The sequence below is a fragment of the Spermophilus citellus genome (assembly GCF_964194105.1).
Source record: "Spermophilus citellus genome assembly, chromosome: 3".
NCBI lineage: Eukaryota > Metazoa > Chordata > Mammalia > Rodentia > Sciuridae > Spermophilus > Spermophilus citellus.
Genome location: NC_138184.1, coordinates 198,001,157 through 198,029,106, shown reverse-complemented (window position 1 = coordinate 198,029,106; position 27,950 = coordinate 198,001,157). Strand labels below are relative to the sequence as shown.

General features: G+C 33.6%; 1 protein-coding gene across 1 annotated transcript; it reads right to left on the bottom strand.

The window, feature by feature from the left end:
- Positions 1 to 3,169: 3,169 nt before the first annotated feature.
- SEM1 (SEM1 26S proteasome subunit) lies at positions 3,170 to 23,767 on the bottom strand. The gene is made up of 3 exons (XM_081285048.1): positions 23,579 to 23,767; positions 9,572 to 9,665; positions 3,170 to 3,374 (listed from the first exon to the last, which is right to left on the bottom strand). The coding sequence occupies exons 1-3, from the start codon at positions 23,652 to 23,654 to the stop codon at positions 3,332 to 3,334; spliced, it is 213 nt and encodes a 70-aa protein (XP_081141174.1). The 5' UTR covers positions 23,655 to 23,767; the 3' UTR covers positions 3,170 to 3,331.
- Between the last annotated feature and the right edge of the window lie 4,183 nt (positions 23,768 to 27,950).

Below are 27,950 nucleotides of genomic sequence, written 5' to 3'. Positions count from 1 at the left end.
TGGATAAAAAGATTAAGAAAAAGAAAGGGGGAATGGATGCTGGGTAGGTAAACAGTGCTATTATTAACCATATGCTTTGGAGGTAAGAGTTGACCGAGTTTGCCAATGGATTGGATGCAAAGAAAATGGAGAAAGCCAGTAACGGTGTGGAACATCTGTAATCGGAGACAGAAGGATTACAATTTTGAGGTCAGCCTCAGCAACTTAGATTCTGTCTCAAAATAAAGAATTAAAAGGACTGGAAATGTAGCTTGGTGGGAAAGTGCCCTGAGTTCAATCCCTCATACTCCGCCACCGCATCAAAAAAAAAAAAAAAAAAAAAAAAAAAAAAAAAAAAAAACAACAACAAAAAAAAAACAGAGGATTAAAAAACGGTTCTTTTTTTTTTGCTTCAACAACTGGATATAAAAGGTGACATGGGGAAGTCTAGAGAAAAAAATCAGGTTTGAGGACAATCAATTCTGTTTTCACCAAATTAACTTTAAGATACTAGACTTTGCAGAGGTAATCAAAGTTATTAGCTGGATATAGTTTGGAGTTTCAGGGACAGACCAAAACTGAGAAGATGGATTTGAAATCATATATTTTTTTTTAAAACAATTAACACTGATGACTATAGAACATATGGATAAATCAAGAAGTAAATTCAGGACAGTCTAAACAAGTCTAGAGTCAAGATGCAGAGGTGGAGTACAACAGGACACTTCAAAGTACAACAAAACGCAAGACCAAACCCTCACACAGTATCATATATGTGGGTAGAAGGAGGGTGGTGCAAATTGTCAGCTCCCTGCCAAAAGAGTGAGATTCATTGCTCCTCTCAACATGGAAGTGTAGGACAGAAAGGCTCTGAGTAAATTTTATAAATTCACTGTAGACCAAAAAACACATCATAAAAAGCAAGACATTAGTAAGATATCAAATAATCTTTCAAAAAGGAGTTGGTTCATTATGGATAGTCCTCTAAATTAAACATTTAGTGGGAATGGGATAAAAGAATATAGCATCCTTTGCCACCTCTAAGCCAAGACTGAGAGAAAATGGCAATAATTACATCTACAATTTGATTTCAAATGAAATTAACAGAAAATTATTGGGAAGTGGTTAGAAAAATTATAAGGCAAAAGGCGAGTCATTAGTAAGAGAAATATTTATGTCTGCATTAATAAAAACTTCTACAATGGAGCAAATTTGCAATAAACATTTCTTCTGTATCTACTCAGCTAAAATTTAAGCACTTATGTTTAAAAGACTATAATAATGCTGTTGAAAGAGAAATCCAAAATTTATAGAATAGTCACTATCCTTGGGTTGTTTTTAATCATTTCATAGCTGAGTGAGATTATGGGCAAACTACTCACCTTGGTGCTTCAATTTCCTTATTTGTGAAATGCAAATGACATTGTCTCAAGAGTTGTGAAGATTAAGACATATAAAAAACTTAGAACAATGCCTGATACATAGTAAACACCATGAAAGCATTAATTATTATGGGGAGGTAAGGAAACTTCCATATAAGCAGTATCATGTATGGGTTTAAAAATAAAACAAAAAAACTCCAAAGAACTTACCAATCAATCATCGAATGTTATTTAATCTTTAGTTAAACCCCAAGTACTTCACTTTATAGAACAGGAAAACTGTTGCCAGTTGTTTTGAAGCTTGCTCAACAGAACACAAAGCTAATAAGTGGCCTAATTATGTCTCCAATCTTGATGTAACACCAGAACTCTTGTACTTTCCAAAATATTCAGGAAACGTGGACTCTAGTTCTATATGTACAGGATTGCCCTTTCACTTCCTTAGTGTCTGTGAGACTGTTTTCTATTTGTTAAAATAGAAATAACAGGTTCCTCCTGCCTGCTTCACAGGGTCATTGTGAAGATCAAAAGTTAAAGAAATCTATAAACTGTAAAATTCCATAATTTTTTTCAGATGCCAGACTAGTCTCACTTCCTACCTCTGATATGCTTCACCATCCTGATGCCAAATACCAATTTCCAGGTACCCAATCCTTAACAAAGAAAATTGATGAAACCATATTATGGATAAATACAGATAACCCATTAAAGTCTCTGCCCAATTCCTATGAGGTTTCAAAATTATACCTCATCAATTTAAACTGAAATCACATAAAGTAACCATCACTCTGGGTCCTGATCTGATGTTGTCAAAGTGACCACTGTTATGAGATCCAACGGTGACACTATCCGCTAACCAGAACACCAAAAAAATAGACCTCAAAATATTTCTTAGAATGTTGCTACATTAACATGACTGTGCTTCACTATACTTATAAAAACATAACTTATCTGTACAGGACTTTTACACTTCCCAAAGTTCTTCTGTGTTCCACATTCTACTTGATCATCTAGTAGTTCTGTCAGGGAGCCAAGGCAGGTTTATTCTATCTTAAGAGAAAACATACTTATATTCAAAATAATTTTGAGGCATAACATAGTTTTAGGTCCTATCTTGGTGTCTGTTTACTGCATTGAGTTACATATGCTTTACATTTGATATCACTCACCAGTAGTGAGTAATTCTATTGAAGTAACACAAGTTTGAAAATATTCCTTTAAAAAACCCTGTATATTAGTATTAGTTTAAGTTTTATCAGAAAAAAAAAATCCTTTTCAAACTGACTATCCTATTGACAACAGTATAGTAATAGCAACACTTTGTAGAATTTTCTCTGCAGTACCTGAGAATATACATATGTTGATAAAGTATTTTGAGCCCACTTCCCAAATGTTAACAGAAGATATTATTGTTACAACTGTGATCAAATATATAAATACTAAAAAATACTAAACCATTAATAATATTGATCGTTCAGGAACTACATAAATTATAGCAATTTAAAATGACTAATATTTTAGAAACATGGGTTCTGAGAGGTCATCTTATATATGTCAGTGAATACTGCTTAAGCTATAAAAATATAGAATAATGTAATATGTAAGAGGTACTTCATAAAACTGAACTAACATTTAATTGATATGGCTTAAGGAAGGTACTGGATTGGGAACCAGATAAATTCATTTAACTTGATTCTCAGTGAACCAATTTTTTTTTTCAGTTCATAATATGAAATTTTAATGTCTCAGTACAATAAGGTTCTGGAACATCATGACTACAGTGAAAACATCAAGATGTCTGAACCAAATCAAGATTAGATCAAAACATTTATTTTTGTGTTACAAAAACAAAAATAAATTCAAGCAGATAATGAAATAAACGTTTTCTTAAAGTATTTCGTCCTTGGTTCTCTGTTCCAGAATTTAGTATACAGTTCAAGTGTAGGGTACTTCAGCACTTCTTTTGGATGCTATGAAGTCTCCATCTTATAACCATGTTTCTCTAGTTCAGCTCTGTAACAGAATACAAAGAACAACACATCAGTAGGCATTTTTCACAATAAATCAAAGAAACATGATAAGAATTAATACCATTAATAAATAAATGAGTTAAAACGGGGCATTAGCTTAAAATATTACCAAATTGCTTTATTTTAGACCCTAAAAATAAACCTGTAAGAAGGAAATTATGTGGATCACATAATACTAATAAAATTTTGCTGCCATTAGTTAATTTTATCTTCCTTAATTTTCTTACATATCATTTATGGAGAAACATGAGAGATTTATTATTATCCTCTAAATACCTTCCAAATACCACACAAATATTCTGTTTCTAACAAATAGTTAAAAATACATCTTTGTTTGCTTGTGTTTTGGTGGTGCTAGAGATTAAACTCAGGGACTCAAAAAATGGTGAACTACATTCTTAGCTCCTTAAACAGATTCTTAGAATAATTAACCTATAATCATCATCATAAGTTGTATATACATGAGAATAAACACACTCCTTTCCATATTGACATATCATATCAATTGTTCTAACATAGGAGAAAATTAATCAAATTTAAGGGTGTGAGAATTTTCTGTATTATAAATGTCATAAAATGTTAGACTTTACTTTCCTAATATTAAATGTGAGTGAACATCTCAAGTTTAAATTGGTATAAATGAACACACATTAAAGAAACATTTTTTGTCATTTTATCTATTTATTTTTGGTAGCAGGGGATTGAACCCAGGGGCACTTAACTACTGAGCTACATTCCCAACCCTTTTTGAGACAGGGTCTCACTAAATTGCTTAGGGCCTTGCTAAGTTGTTGAGGCTAGCTTTGAACTTGTGATCCTCCTGCCTCAGCCTTCTGAGCCACTGGGATTACAGGTGTGTGCCACCATGTCTGGCTTGTCATTTTAAATAATTTATCCAACTTGACATATTAGTCATAGAGAATATCAACTGCAATTGTTGATTATCCTTCTATAAAACATTTGCACAAAAAAGTTAAATCCTATAATCAACTTTAATTATTTAAGTGACCATTCCAAATATTACCAGCAACTTTCCTACCACAATTCAGATTTTATAAAATTTTGTGATAAAATTATTGGAGGAACAGTCTGATATAACACTTTAAATGTAAAGTATGGTTAATATGTTCTATATCATTATATCCAGAAAGAAAAAAATGTTATCTTGTGTAATATGGCTTAGATAATATTATATTGTCCAATGTAACCACAATGCAAAAAAACACATGGTTAAAATGAGTATAATATTTATTATTCATTTTCCAAAATTCCTTTACTTAAAAATTTTATAATACAAATGATGACCTTATTTCCATGAATTGTATTAAGACCAGAGATCATCAAATGATTGAACCTTGTCTTCTGCTTAGGTGTAGAGTATAGTGTGAGCTGGTGACATAAATGCTGAATTAGAAATCAAGAGCCCAGTGCAAGTCTCTAACTCTGGCCCTACTTTTGTGAAGTCTTAACTGAATTGCTTCATTTGGGCTCTTTCCCCTTCTATTAGGAAACTGAAGATTATAATATCTATTCTTTACATATAACATCATATCTCCTTTGCTTTGAAGGTTAAATAAGAGAAAATTATACAAATGTAATATAGCATTAACATAAACACTAAGGTTGAAGGAAAAAGCTAAAGATTTCTATTTTTGCTCATCACAGAAAGCTCCTCAAATGTTTCCTACAAGATTCTTGTTATAATTCTAAAAGAAACATGATTATCTTTGAATTTTATATCATTCTGAAATGTAATATTTTTCTGACTTAAAATGGAAATAATTTTAAAACTCAATTAAGTTTTCTATTCCTTTTTAACAAAATCACTATCAGTTAATCACTTTCTCTTACTTTAATAACAACAAAGCCCTGGGAGTTCAACCTAAGACTTAAATAACAAGTACACAAAATGTATCCTTCAGGTTCATGTCTGTCTGTCTTACTGACAGGAAGTGGTCATCAATTATATTTATAAAATTGTTTATGAACACAGACGCTGAGAAAACCCTATACATGAAATTCTTAGAGAATATGCAAAATTCTTTAAGAACTTAAAAGTATAACAAGCCAGAAGAAAAAAACATTGAGGTCACTAAGTATAAAACAAAAACACAGTAACAGCATGAGATTGCTGAATGGAAAAATCCAACAGAGACCAAAAAAGAGGGGAAAGAAACCTGCACAACTGGAATATTATAGAACACACAGTGAATGTAGACTATTTAAAAGACGCAGTAATAGCATTCCTTTTGCAAACCAAACATGAAAAAAGACTAATAACAACAATTAGGTTTTCAGCTTTATTACAGTGGCTATTTCTGATCATTCAGGAACTACGAATCTTCTTGGGATTTTCATATAAGGTGATAGAGGATTGGAAAAATCCTCATGATACAACCTATTTTTACTGATAGGTGGAGAAATTATATAAAGTCAGGAGGAGCAAAAAAATACAATGACTCTTATTTTTGGAGACAAAGATGACCTTATGCTATTTGTTTAAAGTCATCAGACTGAAAAAGGAAAAGGAACATGAAAAGTAGGCCTACTATATTGAGTTTTTGTTTAACATACACCATAAGCACTTTACATATATTAACTAATTTATAAAAACCTATGAGTAAAGTAATAATTATTATCTGCATTTTATATCTGAGAAAAGTTAAGTCAAAGGAAATTTAAATGACTTGATCAGGGAGGGTCCATGTAACCATGTAGCTAAATAAGAGGCAGATCCAGCATAGGAAAATATAGGCAGTATGAATGAATCTAAAGTCTAAGCTGCCTCTCAAAGTTAGATGGGATTAGGGCTCAACAATGATAGAAAATAGTAAAATGTGTCCTTTACCATGATTCATGATACATTGAGGTTCTCCATGCATTTTACAAAGACCAAAAATAACATTGTTGCAGGAGACTTCTTAATTAAAACAAAAGTTTTAAAACAAAGATTATCTGTGTTATTTAATATAACAGTCATAGTGACTATTTAAATTAAAAATTTAGTTCATCATCTGTGCTAGCCAGATTTCATATGCACAATAGCCGTATGTGACTAGTAGCTTCTGTTCTAGATTGTGTAGCTCAAAGAACAATCCATTATTATATGTAAGTTCCCCTTAGTAGGGGGAAAAAACTCATAATTCAAATGGAGAAATAAAAACACTTTATCACTAGTGGTAATATCACAATTTATATACTTATGGAAATTAAGAAAACAAAAGGCAAAAACACAACAGAGCAAATAGGAGCACCTGGAGGCATTTATAAAAATAGTAAGTCATAAAGAATAAGAATATATGGATAATGTTTCTAAGCCAGTAAAAAAGGGCAAGAGGTGATAGTGATGAAAAATTCAATTACTGATACATTTACTACTAAAACCCCTTATCATAATATTCACCAGTCTTAAAATTTTTAAACGAAAGATGTTATTAAATGACTAATGAAAGATAGAAAAGAAACAAAATCTCATGATATCTGATCTTTTTGAATGACAAAGGTAGAAAAAGTCATTTAGCCTCAAATTTTTAAATTTCTAGAAATTATCAGGAAAGAAAAACTGTTACATAATTAAGAACATGGAATACAGCTCAACAGCATTGGAAAGCCTCAAAATAAGCATTCTAATAGGATAATATGACTCCAAATGGGAAGGTGCTTACTGTACAAGAAAAGTAGCAAGGCATTCTCTAATGTAGTTCACTTTTAAAAGGATATAAAAACAAAGATTAATACAAAAAGAAGTCATCTAAACTCCTATATATAGAATAAACTCTAGTTCAGAATGGATTGAGATTCATAAAAAGACCAAAAAGGGCTATTTTAAGAGGCATATACTGATCAAAGAGAATGAGAAAGGATAGGTCCAAGGACCTATAATGTAATGTTAATAGATTTTAGAGAAAAAGCAAGACTGTTCAACAGCTATCATTCTTATTTTGTCCATAAAACTATAAAAGGAAAAACATCATTAAGACAAAATTGAAAACCAAAGTGCAATAACTCCAAACTGTATAAAAGTAGTTTATACTGGCAGAATAAAAAGATAAAATTAAAAACCTGAGTCAGCGATCTTTGAGAAATCATGGAGAACTATAAACATATTAGAATAACAGTGAAAAGTAAATTGTACTATTTCCAAAAAAGAGAAAAAAGAAATGGATAAATTTGTTATTAGTCTTCAGTAAAATTCTAAAGAGCCTTTAAAATGTAAGGGTTTTGAACCCATTAAAAAACAAAACAAAACAAAAAACTGCATTGCACAAAAAGCAATATTGTATCACTATTAAAAATAAATTTTAAACCAGGGAATGACCTTGCATGCCTATAATCCTAGAGACTTGTTACACAAGCAGAAGGATCACAAGTTTGAGGCCAGGCTTAACAATGTAGTGAGACTCTGTTTCAAAATAAAAATCTCAAAAGGACTAAGGATGTGGCTCAATGGTAAAGCACCCTGGATTAAATTCCCAGTACCATAAATAAGTTAATCAATCAATAATTTTTAAAAATTAATTATAAAGTTATCTTACTTTCCTTTCAAATAAACAAGAGACCTTCTTTTTACATCTTGTTTTGAGCAAAGCATGTGACAGATTTAGATATCCTTATGGTCAAGACAGATAAATATAAGATGAATCAAAATTAAAATTAGAAAGAAAAGAAATGTCTATTCAACAAATGGTGTGAGGACAGCCAAATATATTCACATGCAAAAGAATGAGACTTCTACTTCATATCATATATGAAAATTAACTCAAGATGAATTGTAGCTCTAAGTGTAGCTAAAACTCTTTTTGTAAGAAAACAGGGATAAATCCTCATTATCTTGAATTTGGCAATGAATTCTTAAATGGGACAGTCTTAAAAGCATTGAGTAACAAAAGAAAAAATAAACTGGGCTTCATTAAAATGAAACACTTGTGCAAAGGACACTATGAAAAGACAACCCAACAGAAAAAAAGTATTTGCAGATCACGCATCTTATAAAACTTGAGTACCAAGAATACAAAAGGAAGTCTTACAACTCAACAACAAATGACCCAAATTTAAAATGGGAAAATAATTTGAATAGACATTTCTCCAAAAATGGTCAAAGGTCAATGCTAATGGTCAAGAAGCACACTAGAAGCTAAGTCATTTAGAGAAATAAAAATCAAAAGCACAATGAGGCCAGGTGCAGGGAGTATGGGGGTGGTGGTGCATGCCTGTAATCCCAGCAGCTTGGGAGGTTGGGGCGGGAGTATCATGAGTTCAAAGCTAGTCTCTGCAACCACGAGGTGCTAAACAACTCAGTGAGACCCTGTCTCTAAATAAAATACAAAAACAGGGCTGGGGATATGGCTCAGTGGTTGAATGCCCCTGAGTTCAATCCCCGGTATCAAGAAAATAAAAAGCACAACGAGATTCCACTTCACAGCTTTCACTTATAAGATGGCTGTAATTTTTTAAGAAATTAAAAACAACAAGTTTTTGTGGAACATTTGGAACATTCATACATTGTTAGCAGAAATGTAAATTATTCAGTCACTGTAGAAAACATTTTGGCAGTTCTTCAAAAAGTTAAACCTAGAATTACTATAAAACCCAATGATTCCACTTCTAGGTATATACCCTCCAAACATGAAAACAGATAAATACATGTATATCCATGCTCACAGCAGCCACTATTCATAAGAAATAAAAAGTAGAAAATTTCCAACAACTGATAAAATCTATAAAATATGGCACATCTATACAATGGAGTATTATTCCACCACAAAACAAAGTATTGATACATGCAATCATGTGGATGAATTTTTAAAACATTATGCTAAGTAAAAAAGATGAACACACAAGAACACATTGTATGATTCTATTTATATGAAATGTCCAGACCAGGCAAATCCATACAGATGGAAAACAGATTAGCAATTGGTAAGGGAGGGGGAACTCTGCATAGTTACTGCTTAAGGAGTATGGTATTTTCTTTTGGGATACTAAAGTACTAGAACTAAATAAACTAAGGTGATGGTTGCCCAATATTGTCAATGTACTAAATGAACTGAATTATAAACCTCATAAAGTTAATGTAATAAAGATGAAGCATCTTTTGAGAGGTCAATTATCTACATAAGTTATATATTCTATACTCAAAATTAATACTGAGCTATAATAAAAATCTGGCTTAAAACTTACCGTAACTGATTGGAGAAGTCATCCTCTACGTTGTCATCATCCCAATTATCCTCCCAGACATGTGCATCCTCATCTTCATCTAAACCAGCCCAGTCTAAAAACAGAAACAGATGTCAAATATCTTTCATACATTATTTACACAAAATGAAAACTTCAGAAAGTATGTCACTTAACATTCTTGCAATTCAAAAACTGTTAATAACATTTCTATGAAAAATGGAAATCTTTCTCCTTAAATCTCAAAGTTTTTGCTTTTATTCTCTCAATTCTTAAAATTGCAGGTAATCCAAAAAAATACTACTTGCCATGAAAACTTTTAATTTCAGAAGGATGCTTACTTCACTGATTTTTATTTTAACTCATTTTTATAAGGCCTATTTTACAATCTTTCAAAATCTTTCTTCCCTTTTGGTGGTAGGAGTGATTTAGATTAAGATTTCAACTTTTCTTCATAATGTTCAGAAAATACATATGTAAACTAACACCTTCAGGAATTCTAAGCTGTAAATAAGGAGTATCTATTGGGAAAGTAACACTAAGAACACAGAAGTTTTCAACCACTAGGTACACAAGAAGAAAGGAATATCTATCTATAAGGTGGTTCTCCTACAACCTAATGTCTAGTTATTACTTCTGTATCAAAAACCAAGGCAGCAAGCTGGATGTGGCATATACCCATAATTGAAATGACTCAGGAGGCTGAGGCAAGAGGATCTCAAGTTTGAGTCCAGCCTTAGTACCTTAGTGAGACCCTATCTCAAAAACTAAATAAAGGTTAAAGGTACAGCTTGGTAATAGAGCACCCCTGATTTAATCCTTAGTACCAAATAATAATAACCAATGGGCACATAGGGAATTATAAGTTGTCTCCCAATATTCCTTTCCTTATGCTCTTAAACACTAATTCTTTATAACAGAATGTCTGGATTAGGAATGCATTCCCAGTCCATGCCCTCCTCCCTCAGTGCTTCCCTAAATAATATATTTTTTTAAGACTACATGTTTCATCTCCAAATCTGAATGCAGAACCCTCCTGTGAACACTATAATTCTACATACAACTGCTCACTGGACACAAATTCAACAGAACAAAAATTTAACTTTCTTCAGTTATCCTCACATGCAACCAATACACTTCCCTGGAAAAACACAAAAGCATTCCTTCAGTCTTACCATGTGCCAGGAAAGTAACCCCAAATTTCCTTCTCTATCATGACCAGGTCTGGTCCATTTCATTCCGTAAATCATATTCAAATCTATTCCTGTCTATCCCCATTACCTCTGCTCTAAATTAGACATTCACATCCTTTCTCACATACATACTGGCATATTCTAACAGGTCTTGCTTCTACTCTCTTGACTATGATAAAAATTTAGTTTCCAAGGCAATGTCACTATGTTCTCTTCATTTTAAATTAATCCATCCTCAAAACAAAAGATTTTAGGCATATCCTGCTCTTCTTCCTCTTAGATGGATCAACTTGCTAAAATCTTGACATAGCTTTGTTTTACACCCCACCATCCTACAGTACTATTTGTTTCAAAATAAAGATTATTTTAAATTGTTTAACATTCAAATCCAGCAGGATAACTTCCTGATAGTTATGTGACTTGAGGTACTCTCTCATATGCATTCTTGAAAACTGTATGATGAAGAATAACCAATAAGATCTTCATTTTTATTTAGGCCCTAATTTTTTACCTCATGTTTTGAAACTGCTATGATTTTCTATTCATCTAGCACTTCATGTTGCTCCTCATCTGTCTAAGTGCCACTAGTTGACCTGATTTATACTTATCTTGAATTTAGTTTAAACAACATTCATTCATTCTCCCTTTGAATGAACCCTAGCTCCACTATTTAGTGGATTTCGGATCTGAGAAATGGAAAAAACAACATAAGTCAGGGATTTATTTTTAATGCCAGAAAGCACATCGAATGGTGCAGAAACCAACTTCAAGGAATAACACATTGAATATTAAAAAAAAAAAATCCATGAGTCTATGGCAATACTAAAGAGACAAAGAGAAGATAGGACTGTTCTTGTTTATACCTACTATAAATGTTAAGAGCGACAGAATTAGAAAATCACCATCTGCAAACTCTCAATGAAACTTAGGTAAAGATCAACAATGGATACTAAAATTATAGGGTGAAAAATGGTTGGGTAACAGGATAGACAGCTTACTCATTACAAAGGAAGAAATGGAAAGGCATAGTGGCCATAATCTTAACCAAGTGAGCTTAGCATCATTAATAACTGGGACAACTTGACACGGGTCCTTGATGTCATGTAATAAGAAACACTCATCACTTCTATAGTACTCTAACAAAGTTGTAACTGAATCTAATCATGAGAAAACCATAGGACCAGAAGGTGGGACTTACTACAAACTAGCTTGTTCAAATAAGTCAATGTCATAAAAAAAGAAACATCTAACAGCAACTGTTAGATTTAAAAGCACTGAAGTGATGTAACAATCAAATATAATACAAATATAATATGCAAATTAACTGACCACAGGGCTAGAGGAAAAGCAATAAGACTTCTAACAATTAGCAAAATCTAAATATGGACTGTGTATATTTGGATGATATTAATGATTTAATGTTAATTTTCTTAATCATAATTGTGAAATAATTTTAGAGAAGAATGCTCTTAACTCTAAGCATTCATGCTAAAACATTTGAGTCAATTGTCATTTTGTTAACAGCTTTCTTATATTTTATATATAAATCTATACATGTGTAAAACACTTATTATTGAATATATTTTCTAACATGAGAAAATAGGGCAAAACATTAACAAAAATTCATGAATCTAGGTGTTAGCTGTCTTTAACTTTTCCATAATGTTAAGTTTCAAATTTTAAATATGGGGGAATTGGTTTTAAAAAAATCAGCCTGGAAACCACTCCCTGTGTTTTGTGTATCTCTCTGTATCACAACACTGATAATATTGTAAAATCATAATTATCAATCAATATGTTTATGTTCATCACTACCATCTGAGTTTCTTCAGAACAATAATTCTATCTTATCTTTGGAATCCTAAATTACAAACAGTACCTAGCACATGCACAACATGGTTGTGAAAGATGGCTAAATCACAATTAACAATAAAATCAGATCTTGGAATATTTGTTTGACTCCTCTCCCCTCCAGTAATTATGAGTTATACACTCTAAGCCATTAGTTTCATATTAGTAGTTACCTATTAGAAACATAGCTATAAACATTTCAAAGTTAAAGGAAAAATAACTAAATAACAAAAGGTATGATTTAGGCTTTTATTACTATATACAAGTAGAGTTTGAGCTACTTCATGGTTTATAATATGGGCATTTTATTTCAGTTACATTATATATTTAACAAAAATTTTAAAAATGGGGTATCATCATCATTTAAAAATAGAAGTATCTCCATTTACCTGGTCTCCCAAGACAGAAAAGAAAAACTCTGGAAGCCCTTCAACTATCACAATCAATGATTTTTTTTTTTTTTTTTTTTTGGTAACAGGGATTGAATTCAGGGGCACTCGACCACTGAGCCACACCTCTAGTCCTATTTTGCATTTTATTTAAAGACAAGGTCTCACTGAGTTGCTTAGCACCTTGCCATTGCTGAGACTGATTCTGAACTCTTCTCCTGTCTTGGCATTTCTATTTCAATGCATCCCCAGTTTCTCACCTCATCTCTGTTCTTACTGCTACTGTATCAATTTGAGATTATTCCTTTGTGTGGTCTTTTTTCTGTTCCAGTTTTATGTATACATGAGAGGAACATTAAGTAAAGACAGTATGGGGGTACAGCCCAAGATGAAATTTTAAATTAAGAAGCAGCCTTTGGGCTGGGGATGTGGCTGAAGCGATAGCACGCTCGCCTGGCATGCGCGCAGCCCTGGGTTCGATCCTCAGCACCACGTACAAATAAAGATATTGTGTCCGCCAGGAAAAAAAAAAAAAAAACTATAAAATAAATTTTAAAAAATTCTCTTTTTTTTAAAAAAGGAGCCTTATATAAGACAGTAGATGTATTTCTGTGCAACATTAAATCAACAAGATATTTTAATTTTTAAAGTTAAAAATGAATAAAGCATTTCAAATAATCTCAAATTTATTCTTTTAATTTGCTTTAATAAGTTATACATGACAGCATAATGCATTTTGATTCACTGTACACAAATGGAGCACAACTTTTCATTTCTCTGGTTGTATACAATGTAGAGATGATCATGCAGTGCAGTCAAACAGGTACCTAGGGTCATGATGTTCATCTCATTCCACCATCTTTCCTGCCCCCTCAAATTTATTTTTTTTATTAAAAGAAATCTAGATTCTTGTGTGTCAAACTTGTAATGGCACTATTAATCCTTTAGCAAAATAGCATTTATGATACGAGTAGTTATGATAGATACTTCCTGCTAATTTCCTCCACTCTTGCTATAACCTATAGCTCTGCAGCTAATAATTTTACTGGACAGCTCAGGATTATATGTTTTTAGTTTTAATAACACTAAAATTTTCCTATATAGAAAGTGCATTTTATATTGCCATTGGAGCAAAGTTTGGCTTTATACTTCAAGATTTTATAAAATGAGAGGACTTTCTGTCATACTCCTTTTGGGGGCGGGGGAACTAGCACCCTTATCACTATCAGAAAACGATAAGAAAATATTTTATAACATTTTTTCTACCATCATTTCCCAATCTCAAACCCCAGGTTTATATAAATATGCTACTTGGGTTCAACCTAGAAACAGGAAGTCTCCAAAAAGTATCTAAGGAGTCTTTATAAAGATATCTAAAGGAGCTTAATGTTCTAAAAATATTGAACAAAGACTGTATTTACATTCTTGAGTAAAAGGGATGAGACAGTCAAGATAGGAACTGTTTTAAGATTCTAAGTCTAAACCACTACCAACTAAACAGGTTCCCCAAACTGTTAACTAGGTAACAGTTATATATATCATTACAGATGTTTCCCATCTGTAATGATATATAAAAAGTAAATGATCATGTCACAGATTAGAGTTTGAAATATATTTGACAATTTTCTGCTAACCTTATAGGTCTTTGAAAAAATACTGTAGAGCCTTAAATGTCTTTTAAAGCCTTTTTGGAAACAATGAAATCATAGTGTCCCAGAAACTTTTCATCTAATCATGATCTTATTTTATTTTTTTGAAAAAAATGCCGACTTCAATATTATTATTGATTTAAATGTCTCTGTGCTATTTTTATTTGTTTTAATTATGAGAGAAAAAGAAACTTGCTAATTTGGACCCAAATGCCTCAGAAAATCACCAAGAAATATAACTGAAGTGGGGCACTGTGGTACAAGCCTGTAATCCCAGTGACTTGGAAGGCTGAAGCAAGAAGATCCCGATTTCAAACCCAGTCTCAGCAACTTAGCAAGGCCCTAAGCAACTCAGCGAGACCTTGTCTTTAATAAAATATATTAAAAAAAAAAAAAAAAGGCTAGGGATGTGGCTCATTGGTTAAGCGCCTCTGGTACCAAAAAAGAAATACAATTGAGCCAATAACTTTTTTAATGGAGTGGCTACTTAATTTGAAAAAGTCAAAATTTTTAACAATATAGGATTGAGTGTCTTCTCTATTCTCTCCCATTCCTTTTCTTCCCTTTTAAGATTGCTGCAATTTTTAGTTCATCAAGCTGAATTTCGATGGTTATTTGGCATATATATATAAAGCATCTCTACTTCCTTTAACAATAATCTGGTACTATTTTTTGACAGGAAAAGGAAAGAAATAGGTAAAAGTTGCATTCTAAAAAAAAAAAAAAAACTGGCTCATGAAAGGGGGAAAAACACTGGGGAAGGTTTTAGGAAGAGTGCACACAAAATTATTTATAACAATAGCTCTACACTTCTTTGGCATTATTATACAGTATGCTGTAACTATGATTCTATTATATGAAGGTAGAAATGCTAGATTAAATTGTTCATTAATCATCTTATAAATGTGAATATACTTTTTAACCTTAATACCTATCCTAGGAATAAGATGCACTGTAGTCAAATAGTACCATACCATTCTTCCAATTGCCATAGATAAAGAACCAAGAAATAACTTTTCTTATGAGTGACTACTTATTAAGCATTTAAAGTTATTTAATAAGAACACTTATTATTAAGAAAAGTAATGTTCATATTAAATCAGAATCTGTTATCTACTTTAGAGGGAAACTTTAAATATTCTTCTTAATTTATTAACTAGGATCATGTACTGAATTTATTATATAAAAAGGTTAAGTGATGGTTTAACACTCACTTCTAACAATCCTCCATACTACACAAACATTACAATATGTGTAAATTATAATACCTCTAAACTCTAAGTGAGTGCATAACATAAAAAGTTATATGACTATTTTAACTACTAAAGTTAGGTAATATCTCATAATATCTAAATTTTGTTTTGATTTTCAATTACAATATTGATAACCAAGTAATTTTATTTAATCACTCATTTTTACAGCCTTAGGTCCAGAAATAGCTTGTTAAAAAAAAAATGAACAAGATACATGATCCATGTCTAATGCCATCCTTCAATAAGTAAAGGACCTTATAAAATACATACTTTACCTTTAACACTAAATGCATTGCCAGAATTGTGATGATCAATTAAATAAGCACACCCGTGTTAGCTTCAAGGCGTTGGCCTTCCAGATGTGTATTGGTAAGAAAAAAAAAAAGTACTATATTTTAAAGTCAGATTGCAAATAACCAATAAGACACCTAATATATATTTCTAGTAATTCTAAATTATTTAAGACTTTTCTTCTAAACTTAGCTTTCTTCACATCTGCCAGCGAAAAATTACAACCGTGACTAGCTTTAAATTTCAAAAATCCAAGCTATCAAAGCTCTTACATACTTCATCTTAAGTATCACCTTGACCTCAACTTAAAAATATTTTAATACTCATCCCCACACTTAGTCTTAGGTGGACACCATGTCTTTATTTTATTTTTATGTGGTGCTGAGAATCGAACCCAGTGCCTCATACATGCTAGGCAAGCGCACCACTACTTGAGCCACATCCCCAGCCCCTCACACTTCTTAAAGGCAAGAAGTATAGCACTCTAGAGAAAAATACAGAGGAAATTCTAATTATTACAATAGGGTTGCAAAAGTAAAATTCTATATCAATTTTCAGAAGCATCAATCTCTCATTCTATAACAATAATGTTACTCTAAATATAAACAAATCAACTTCCTTTAAATAAAAATGTGCACACATATGCAGAACATTAGATGAAGAGAAATACACTAAACCAAATACCATCATAGGAAAGCGTAAGAGAACAGTTACAAACAGTTTTAATTACACTCATTAGTACGACAATAAAACCAAACCAAATCTGACCATTCTGAGATTAATTTACACTTGTTCCTGCTTAAAGTATAAAGCATATTAGTTTTTTCTAAGATTTCATTTCTGCAAGTTATCCCAATGCAAACACCTATACCTTACGTATCAAGTAACTATTTAGCAGCTGAGAAATCAGTACTTAGTAAAGCACAACTGTACTACTATATTTTCTCTAGAAAGGACCAAATTGTCAGTGGGGAACTCAGAGTAGACAAGCAGAAACAAGTAATAAATGATGTTGCTACCAGGCCATTGGTAAGTTTTCAGTTATTGGTGGCAAACAATCTAAAACCAAGACTAAAAATAACCTGCATAACCATTTATAATTATTTCTGTATTTAAAAAATTCAAAACCAATTCTTTTTCATCAGTGAAAACATAATGTTTCCACATTTTTGGTTCTTTATTAATTAGTCATTTTATTTTTAATTCAATAAAAATAACAAAAGCCCTTACTTTCATCTTTTCCATGCCTTTATACCTTAAACTCATCTGTTTCCTCATTCTAACCCTGCTTCACACTGTTCAATAGTATCCAATCTGCACTCTACCATCCTTATATGCAAGTGCAAAATCATAACCCAATTTTCTTCTTATTTCCAACACACCATATGAGGCTAGATGCCTAAGGTCCATCAGTTCTACCTCCCTTGTTATTCTTGTGCTACTACTCTCTTCATTTTATTCCTAATAATAACCTCAAATAAACCTTAGACCTCATCTGAATTATTTCAACAATTTGTTGACCAGTTTACTGGTCTGTGGTCTCTGATCTTTTCAAATTAATTCTGCTGGGTTAATGTTCCCTAAACAGCCTACTGCTGAAAGAAAACTCACATATCACTGTCATAAGCAAAACAATCAAACAAACAAAATACTTCTTCCTTGTTTTGGAACCCCCCTTTCCTGGATTTCTATTTTACACAGCTTTGTTTCAATGGTGCTACCTCACATAGTAATTAAATAGAAATAATTTCTCTTTCTTTTGAACTGCTGCTGCTGACTTTACATCAGATGTTTAACTTCCCCCTCCCAAACAAACACACATACACACAGAAGAAAACCAAAGTACTCAAAAGCCCAACAGATGAGACAGACAAATACAAAATTGCACTGGTTTAACTGGGTTGAGAAGGGAAAGATTTAGAGTCTCAATCCAGGATAACCATTTTCAAAATACTAAAGATCTTCAGTTGGTGTGAAAACCACTGATACTTATCTCCTCAGCACTTATATTATTTACTAATTTCAAAGAAATACATAGGGAGCCAAATTTGTTTCAGTATACCCTCTAGTTAACTGTGACCTCAGATGAGTTTTTCTTTCTTTCTTTTTTTCCGTGTCCAGATATAAAACCTATACCTCAGAGAGCTGCTGTAAGGGTAAAATTATGTATTTAAAGCAATTAGTACCAACAAGTGGCAGCTAATATTCTCTCTGCATCCCTCAGTACCAGATTTGTAAGAAACAACAGGCCTAGCATGGTAGCACAAATCAATAATCCCAGCAGCTCAGGAGGCTGAGGCCCTAAGCAACTCAGTGAAACCCTGTCTCTATATCAAATATAAAAAGCTTGGGATGTCGCTCAGTGGTTAAGCACCCCTGGGTTCAATCCCTGGCGCGCGCGCGCGCGCGCACACACACACACACACACACTCTCACACACACAAAGACCCAAATAGCCATCAAATGAATTAATCATTTATTATATACTAACTACTACACAAAGGAATTTTAGATATTAGAACAACGTGTTCTAGAATAAATACAATAATAGTTTGTCAAAACATTACAATAGAGCACACAACTGGAAAAAGACATTTGGTGAATTTTAAATACTTAAACTATGTAGTTTTAGAAATTTTTATTTTTTCTCAGTGTTCTCACAGTTCAATCACATCTTTCAATGAATAATCTTTAATAACCAAGTAGTAATATCAAACACTATTTAAATCACAATCACTTGCTCATTCCACAGAACCACCAAAATAACTAATCAATTAAGTTTTTCAAAGAATTTTACTGCTTAATAACTCCCAACCATCAGAATCTAGATCTGGGGATTTTTCATTTTGATCTGTATGCATCCTAAACAATACATGCTATATACATACATATCTTATGTGTATTTATACTATATGTATGAATAACTACACTATTGTTACTGTTTAAAGCACTTCTGGAAAAACATCTAATGGCAGTATTTCATTTTTTAACTTAGAATTTTCTAATACTAAAAAATTAATTATCAAATAACCTATAAAATCAACAAATTTAATTTTGGGTACACCCAAAATTAGTAATGGAAATGTCATAGATAGTTCAAATTCTAAATAAATACCAAACATCATGCAAATCCAAACTCCTAAGTACATTACAAGAAAGAAGAAAAAGCACTAGTGTTTACTGAATACACACTTTGTACCAAACTCTATGTGAGGCACTTTATATATTTTACATATATCATTGTTATACTGAAGGTATCACACCAAAATTCATATGCTGAAGCCAGCCCTTTCCCAGTGCAATGGTTTTTGGAAATGGACCTTTGACAGGTAATTAGGACTAGATGAAGCCATGAAAGTGGGCCCCTCATGATAGAATTAGTGGTCTTGTAAGGGAGACACCAGAGAAATCATTTTTTCTCTCTCTCTTATGAGAGAACACAGAAAGATAACAGCCTTCTACAACGCAAAAGAAAGAGAGCCCTTACCAGAAACTTTATTTGCTGACAACTTTCATCTTGGACTTCCCAGCCTTCACAATGAGGGGAAAAAAAAAAAAAGTTTTGTTGTTTAAGCCACCCTATTTATATTATCTTGTTATGGAAGCCTAAGCAGATGAACACAATCACATAATTCTTTCATGACTCAAACATTATTATCCATAAATAACAGATAAAGAAACAGATTAAGTGGTAGTGATTCAAAGAAGAAATAAAATGATCAACCTCAAAGAAATCAATCCATATTAAGACAATGCAGTTTCTACCTGCATCCACCAGGTCGGCAATAACTCAAATGTGTAAGCATGCTTGAGAGAAAAAGTGAACTGTAGATAGAAATGTAAATTAGCATAATCCTTCTAAAAGGCAATTCAAGAATATATGTCAAAATTTAAAATGTGCCTGGTTCCAGATAATGTGTCAGAGCCCAAGCCAATCGAGCATTCTGTGGAGGGCAGTATGGTGTGATGTGAAGAACCTGGAGAGGATGAAGAGGTCACCCACACTATATGAAAGGAAAAAGGGTGGCCTGGCGAATACTGAGACTAAGTAAGGTAAGGAGGGTGGCAAAAACTAAGTAAAGAGGAGGATAACCAAAGAGACAATATATTTAAGAAAATAGTAGCCAGGTTTCTCACCACTGAAGGAGGAGTTACAAAGGTAAAAGGGGGGGGGGGGCGACCAGAATGAACCCTGTGGTGCTGATATGAAATTAGAGATGACTGTGTGAACTCATGGTTTTATACATACACACCCACTTCTGTATATTCTCTAGTTTCTTCCACTTAAGATGGTCTGGAAGCAGGAATATCCTAAAAGCAGTGAGCATAACTGGCATCAAGATTTGTCTTCTAAATATCATTCTCTACTAAAAGGTAGTTGCTCTGCAGAAACAACTGATTGTAGGGCTGAAGCAGGGAAAGCAAGATTAGCTTGTAACACCTGTGTCAGAATGCTGGGAAATGCAGAAAGAATGAGGGGGACATGTCAAAGAGACACAGCTGACAGTTTGATGGGATTCCCTCACGTTCAAATGTACAATTATCCTATATAATGTACTTTCACAGAAGTAGCTAAGTAACTAACATGAGTCAATGAGCTAAGAGTTTATGAACAGATTTTGAACACAGGTCTGATCTACATTTATCATGCTTATTATTCCATAACCTGGGGTTCAAAAACTTTCTTCTTTCATACAATTACCAATAACAGACATTTAATAGGTACTTTGCCTTTCATGATGATGACTAGTTTTTTCTTTCAAAATTTTAATGACATGAATTCTCTCCATGTAACTAACGGAGATAATGTTAAATGTTTGGGATACTATTTATATGTCCACATTATAACATTTAATAATGGCAAACTGCAAAGTCCCCTGTGGCACTAGTTAAACTGGCACAGTATCTGAGTTGATATTGCTCCTGTCTATCTTCTATATGATTCTAAAGAACCCTTTTATTGATTATCTATTCCAGTTAGTATACAATGTTCACATAAATAATTCTCAATGGCAATTCGTCCTTCTGCAAGACTGTCTATGCATGAGCACATATTCCTTGACTTCTACCCACTAGCATCCTAAACAATACATGCTATATACATACATATCTTATGTGTGTTTATACTATATATCTGAATATAGTATAAACACACTAAATGCTGGCAGTTTTTTCATTCCCACCTGTCAAGTGAATGTGACATTGCAAATCATCCCCCTCGTGTTTAGACCACTGTTTAAGATGTCCTGCTTTGGTAGGGACAAGTGAGAGAGCCTTAGTTATTCCAGAAAACTGGCAGCTTGTTGTTGTTAGGGGACCACCAGATTGTTGTCCACCTCAAAAAAAAAAAAAAAAAAAAAAAAAAGATTCCCCCAAATAATAGTGTCTTATCCAGGAATGTTTCAAAGGGGTCAGGGATAGATGGGGAGGTAGATAGCATTCTATTCCTGATTTCTTCAGATAATACAGTAGTTTTACTGATTATAGAAAAATTATAGAATTCTTTATAATAGCACTCTCTTGCAAATACTAGTGCTCCTTTGGCAAACTCAATTTCATTTTAAATATCCTAAAAAAGCAAAGCAAGACAATCTTGCTGGCAGAGAAGAGAATAAAAGAATCTAAAGGACCACTTATTTTCTTTCCACTTTTACTTTCATCCTCGTCTAATTGTCAGAAAAAGGAAATTAATAAAAATATTATTACATTCTTTCAATATCTGTCTGATATGAAAAAATATTCAAAGTTTCGAATAAATTATGGAGTACTTCAGTGTTAGGTCCCACTCTGCTACTAATGTAACTGTATGATGAAAACTGGAATCTCTAGGCTACCCTGCTCTCTGGTTCTAAAGCCCCCAAAATATCAATCATGCCCAAGACTTTGAATATCTCCCTAAAAAAGCCTTTTCTCAGTTTAACGAAATAGTCAAGAAGTTGGAGAATGCACTTCACAAATGTCCTAAACATGATTTTTTAAAACCTCTCCTGCTTAATGACCAATATATTACATACCCCCCTCCATTAGTGTGAGAAACTGCCAATGTAACAGATTCAGAACAAATAATGGGAGGGAAAAAAATAAAAGGAACATTTGCTCCTTTGTACCTTTAGATAATCATTCCAGATGTTATACTTAACAACAAAAAGAGCTAGTAAGAATAAACAATGAGGCCTCCACAAAAACATATCTTAATTTCCTTTTTAAAATAAAAATTCCCTTTCTTTAAAATCCCTAAATTGACATTCTACCAAATACATTCTTATCTAGGATAAAATGTAGCAACAACACTCCCCAAAGTTGGACAATGAATTAGTTAAACCATGAATACACAATTTCAATAACAATTTTTATGTGACAGACTCTAAACTACAAGTTATTCCAGAGAGCAACCACAATTCTCTTCTTATCACCTCCAGAAAGCCTACATAATAGTAACCTCCTTTTCTTATAAAATAAATATATGGAAATCCTACTCATAACCATTAGCCAATAAAGAAGCCAATTTTTAAAACCTAACTGGCAAAAACAATCTAGCAAGTAGAAGGTGTAACAGCTTTAGTTTGAACAGGTCAATTCCAGGTTGATCATTTCCAGCCAGTTAGGAGACACTGGGCCTGTTCCTTAATGGTTCCAGGGTTTTATTTCCTTAGCTGAAGAAAATGACAATACCAGTATCATCCTCCTATATTTGTGAAAAATGGAGTGTTAATACAAGCACAGCATTTATGTTTCTGCGAACACAGCAGCCACTCAATATTAATTATATGCTATTACCTACAATGAGAGAAATAAAGTTCCTCTTTAGTTTTGAAGTTAATAAAATTGTGTAGGTTTTAGGGCCTTAGAAAGCCTAAACGTTTCTCAGGTCAAAGAGACCAAAACTGACGAGGAACAGGAGTAAAGCAATAACACGTACTATGCACCCAACACATGGTCCTGAAATCCTACCTAACAGGCTTCATTTGTAACGTCCTAATAGTAAGTAGCAATGACAAGACTAGGGACAACAATTTAATTTCGGAAAAGTTTAAAGCCACAGGAAGGCTGTTAAACCAAAGGAAAATGGGTTCTTATATGAACGAGGTGGTGGTAACCAAGATGAAAAGTAAAGGACCCAACCATCCCAGAAACCGGGTGAGGGGCCTAGATTCCCCGCGGTTCCTCCCATGGAGGAAGCAAAACCAGTGGGCCTCGCCGCTAAGTCCTATCGTGACACCCCATGCCCGAAGCCGTGGCACACAGCAGGTCGCGCGTCAGGGGCTCCAGTGCCGGCCGCGGGGGTGCAGGCTTCCTGCGGCGTCCCCGAGACAGGCCCAGGATCCCGATGGACGCCTGAGTCACCGTCCGCGCGGCCTAAAAGCCGGCGCACTCAGCCGGTTACCTTCGGCGGGGAACTCCTCGAACTCGTCGTCCTCCTCTAGGAGACCCAAGTCTACCGGCTGTTTTTTCTCTGACATCGCGACCCTCCAAGCCCAATACCGCCCAAAGCGGTATGAAACTTGGAACCCTCACTCCTCAACGGCCGTCGCTACCGCTGCTGTCGACGCCGGCGCTACCACAGAGACTCAGGGAAAGAGCTACGAGACCAGCGCGAGGGATGCTGGGATACCGGAGGTCCTCCCAGCGCTTCCTGCGGGTTTAGCTGGGCTTCCGATTTAGGTAGATTCTTTTTGTTTTTACTATCTTATTAGGACTCGGAATTGACCAAGTGGACACCAGTGTAGATTTCCCTGATTGGAAAAGATTCAAAATGTGTTAAAAAGTATTAAACACCTTTACTTAGTTTACGACTTAGGAATTCTGTAAAGATGTGGAACGACTGCTAACATTCATCAGCCTTCCAAGTGCCGAGCCCTTTAGGTGCATTACTGCGGTCTTTGAACCAATCCCCTAAACTTGGCGTTAAGTATCTCCGCTTCACAGAACACTCAGGTTCAAAAAGGAACAGTCAGAAACGGCACCGTCGCTCAGGTAGTGCTAGGAAATCCAAATGCAAATCTCTTTGCCTGACTCCAGTCTCCAAACTTGGGGATTACTTCGTGGCAAATGGCCTATTCATAGAGTTTGTGGGTGTGTGTAGAACTCTAGTTTGAAGATTATTATAAAACACTAAGTAAAAATGGATATGGTCTAACATTTTATACTGTTCAAAATGTGTCATTTGGAACTTTTTTAGTATCATTTTGAATATGGTGTTGAACTGTCTGGAACTCCGTATTTAACAAGAGAATTTATGGATGAATATGAAATATATATGTAGATTTTTTTTAAAAAAATTAGTTGCATATGGACACAATGTCAATTTATTTTTATGTGGTGCTGAGGACCGAACCCAGTGGCTCACTCGTGCTGGGCAAGCACTCTACCAGGAGCCACAACCTCAGCCACAACCCCAGATAGATATTTTGTAAACTTTGGTACACAATTTAAAAAAAAAAAAAAAAAGTTTAAATCCTATTTCTTCATTCAATAACTAGTTTATACCATTTACCAGGCATGGTTTATCAGTATCAAACATGTATAGACAAGGTCCTTTTCCTCAAGGAGTTCATATTCTTTCTTTTCAGAGACATTTAAACATAAATGATAATGAAACAGTAATCCATTTGAATCTCCATCTTAAAATAAAATTACAGGAGAAATGAACAGAGTGGGATAAAAGAGAGTGAATCAACTAAAGAACAAATTTGGATGAGAACTACAATTAAGACATAATTTTTTGAAAAGTAACCTTACCTTTATAATACTATACTGATTTCTGAAAATATTGGTATCTCACTACAAAAGAAAAGGATAAGTATGAGAGGGATTGCATATTATAATTGCTGAAAATATTGGTATCTCACTACTAAAAAAATTAAAGGATAAGTATGAGAGGGATTGCATACTTTAATTAGTCTGATTTAGCCATTTCATAATATTTCAGAACATTGTGTTTTATACCATAAATATACAGGTAGTCTCTGACTTGATGGTTCAAATTAATGATTTTCAACTTTATGATTATGTTAAAGTGAGATGCATTCAGTAGAAATCATACTGTGAGGTTTGAATTTTGGCCTTTTCCTGGACTATCAATGTGTAGTAAGATGATGTCCTGCTTACTGGGCAATGACAACAAGCCACACTTGCCAGTCCAACAACTGTACTGGTTCCTAAATTCCGGACTGCTGAAATTACTTCTCATTTTAATTATTGTGGCAAATGGAAAAACTTTGGAAAATGATAGATATTAAAGTGTGAGAGGCATTATTGCTTAGTTAAATTAAGCATATAAGAATATGTATTTGTAGAGAGCAATATAAAAATCTAGGCCCAATTCCTTCTAAAGAGTGGACAAATTAACTTCTCTGTAGTATATTTTGGTGTTTGCAGTGCCAGAGTTAAGATTAAATGAGATTATCATAACATGCCTATCTCAATGCCTGCTTGGTAACTATTAAGAGATCAATACATGATAACTGCCATTAAATAAGTGATTTATATTTTTTAAAATCTCAAATCCTTCCTACCAAACCTAAAAGTCTCCAAGTGTGGTTTTGGTTCCTTGATGCAATCTTGTTGATACTTTCTGAGGAACTTAGTCCCTCCCCACTCTAATAATAAATTAATAATAATAATTTGTATTTAGTATTTACTTTGTATTAGGTACTGGGTGTTTGTGTATTTACTCATTTAATCCTCTGCACATCAGCCCTATTAAATGAATACAATTAAAACCTTTTTTATACTGGAAGGAACTGAACCATAGAGAGCTTGGTTATGTAGCCAACATCAAATGCTAACAAGTGGTGGAGTTATTATATTCTAACAGTTTTCCTAAAGGATAGAAAACAAACCCAATATGGAAAGAGGCAGAATTTTGTCCCAATAACACCAGCCTTCCTAGCCACTGGGATTATACATGTGTGCCTCCATGCCCAACCTAAAACTATTATGAGAAGTATTTGTGGCCAAAACTTGTTTTTACTTACATGTATAATGTCTGTAATTGATCAGTTTTAACTTTACAGTTAGGAAATCAAGTTAGCAGCATATTTTATAGTTTTTTGTCACAAGTAAATCTGTTTTATTACTGAAAGTTTCATTGGACATTCCCATGATGTTAATTACATCACAGGTACCTACATCCTTAAATTTGGAATAGACCATTTAGTCATCAGGAAGAATGGAACACATCAGATTTACTTTTTTGTCTCTATGTCTATCCAAGGAAAAATGATGAGAAGCTGTTAAATAGTCTATGTGTTGAGGACAAACTGATATCAAAAGTATCTTCAATTTGATTTCAGGAGGGTAAAGCTAATTAGCCATAAAGTTTTATGAAAACTGACCTACACCACAATTTCTCTGACCTCCTTTCAGAATATGTAAAAAGCTTGGACTTCAGAGTCACCTAGTTTGTGTGCTCCTAGAACATTTCCTTTTTTGCCTCAGTTTTCCAATCTTTGAAGTAGAATAATAAAATTGCCTTCCTCATAAGGTTGCTGTGAGTATTAAACTAGGAAAACACTCAGAATGGTGACCTGCATATGATGGAACACAATAATTGTAGTTGAAGTAGAAAGAGAATGATAATACTTATTCCCACTCTGCAGCAATGCATAAAATTCTTCAAACTTAGAAGGGAAGTTGACTATTTTCAACAGTGTTGATTCTTGTTGTCAAGAAGTACTGAACGTTTGTTATGGTGAATACTATAGCTACCTTTTTATTTGCCTCGTGGAATCCCCAGAACACAACCATTTGTTGTTGCCTCTTTCTGAGTCTCCAAAGGACAGGTTCTCAATGAGATTATATCCATAAAACTGGTCAGCAGAACACTTTTTGAAAACCTATTTCCCTCACTAGATCAGAATTTAGGCAGCTGTCAGTGTTACCATCAGAATTCCATGTATCTGCAAGAAATGCAAGTATAACTCTGTTAGGGGCAAATAGAAATTGTAAAGGGTTGGGCAAACCAATCTAAATGTAATTTACAGGCATGGGAATGAATAAGGGAAGAATATAAAGGAGGGACTATTAGAAAGTAGAGACTAGGCTATCTTTTATAGGAAATCTCTTTTTTTTTTAGAGAGAGTGAGAGAGGGGAGAGAGAGAGAGAGAGAGAGAGAGAGGGAATTTTTAATATTTATTTTTTAGTTCTCGGCGGACACAACATCTTTTGTTGGTATGTGGTGCTGAGGATCGAACCTGGGCCGCACGCATGCGAGGCGAGCGCGCTACCGCTTGAGCCACATCCCCAGCCCCTATAGGAAATCTCTTATTTCACACAAACCCATAGCTTCCTGTTCAAATTTTCTTTCTGGATCTTTAAAATTGATTTATATCCCCCTAAAGAGATCCTGAGGACTTTAAGAAAAGTAGACGATGGCTATGCAGGTAGACTCTGGATATGTGAAGCTAGCTCTAAACCCTACTATGATGTGTTTTAGGTTATTATTATTATTATTTATGTATTTATTATTATTTATAATATTTTGGTAAGAAGCCAATGTGAGATCTAACCTCTTAAAATTTTAAGTACACCTTACCGTATTGTTTACCATAGGAACTACTATGTTCAGCAGATCTCTAGAATTTACTCATCTTGTGTAACTGAAACTTTATAATCACTGAACAATGACTCCCATTTTCCTTTCTCTGCATCTCCTGGTAAACATCATTCTACTTTCTAAGTTTGACTGTTTGGGGTACCTCATCTTATGGTCTGGATCTAACATGTCCCCCCAAATCCCCTTTTGCTAAAGTCT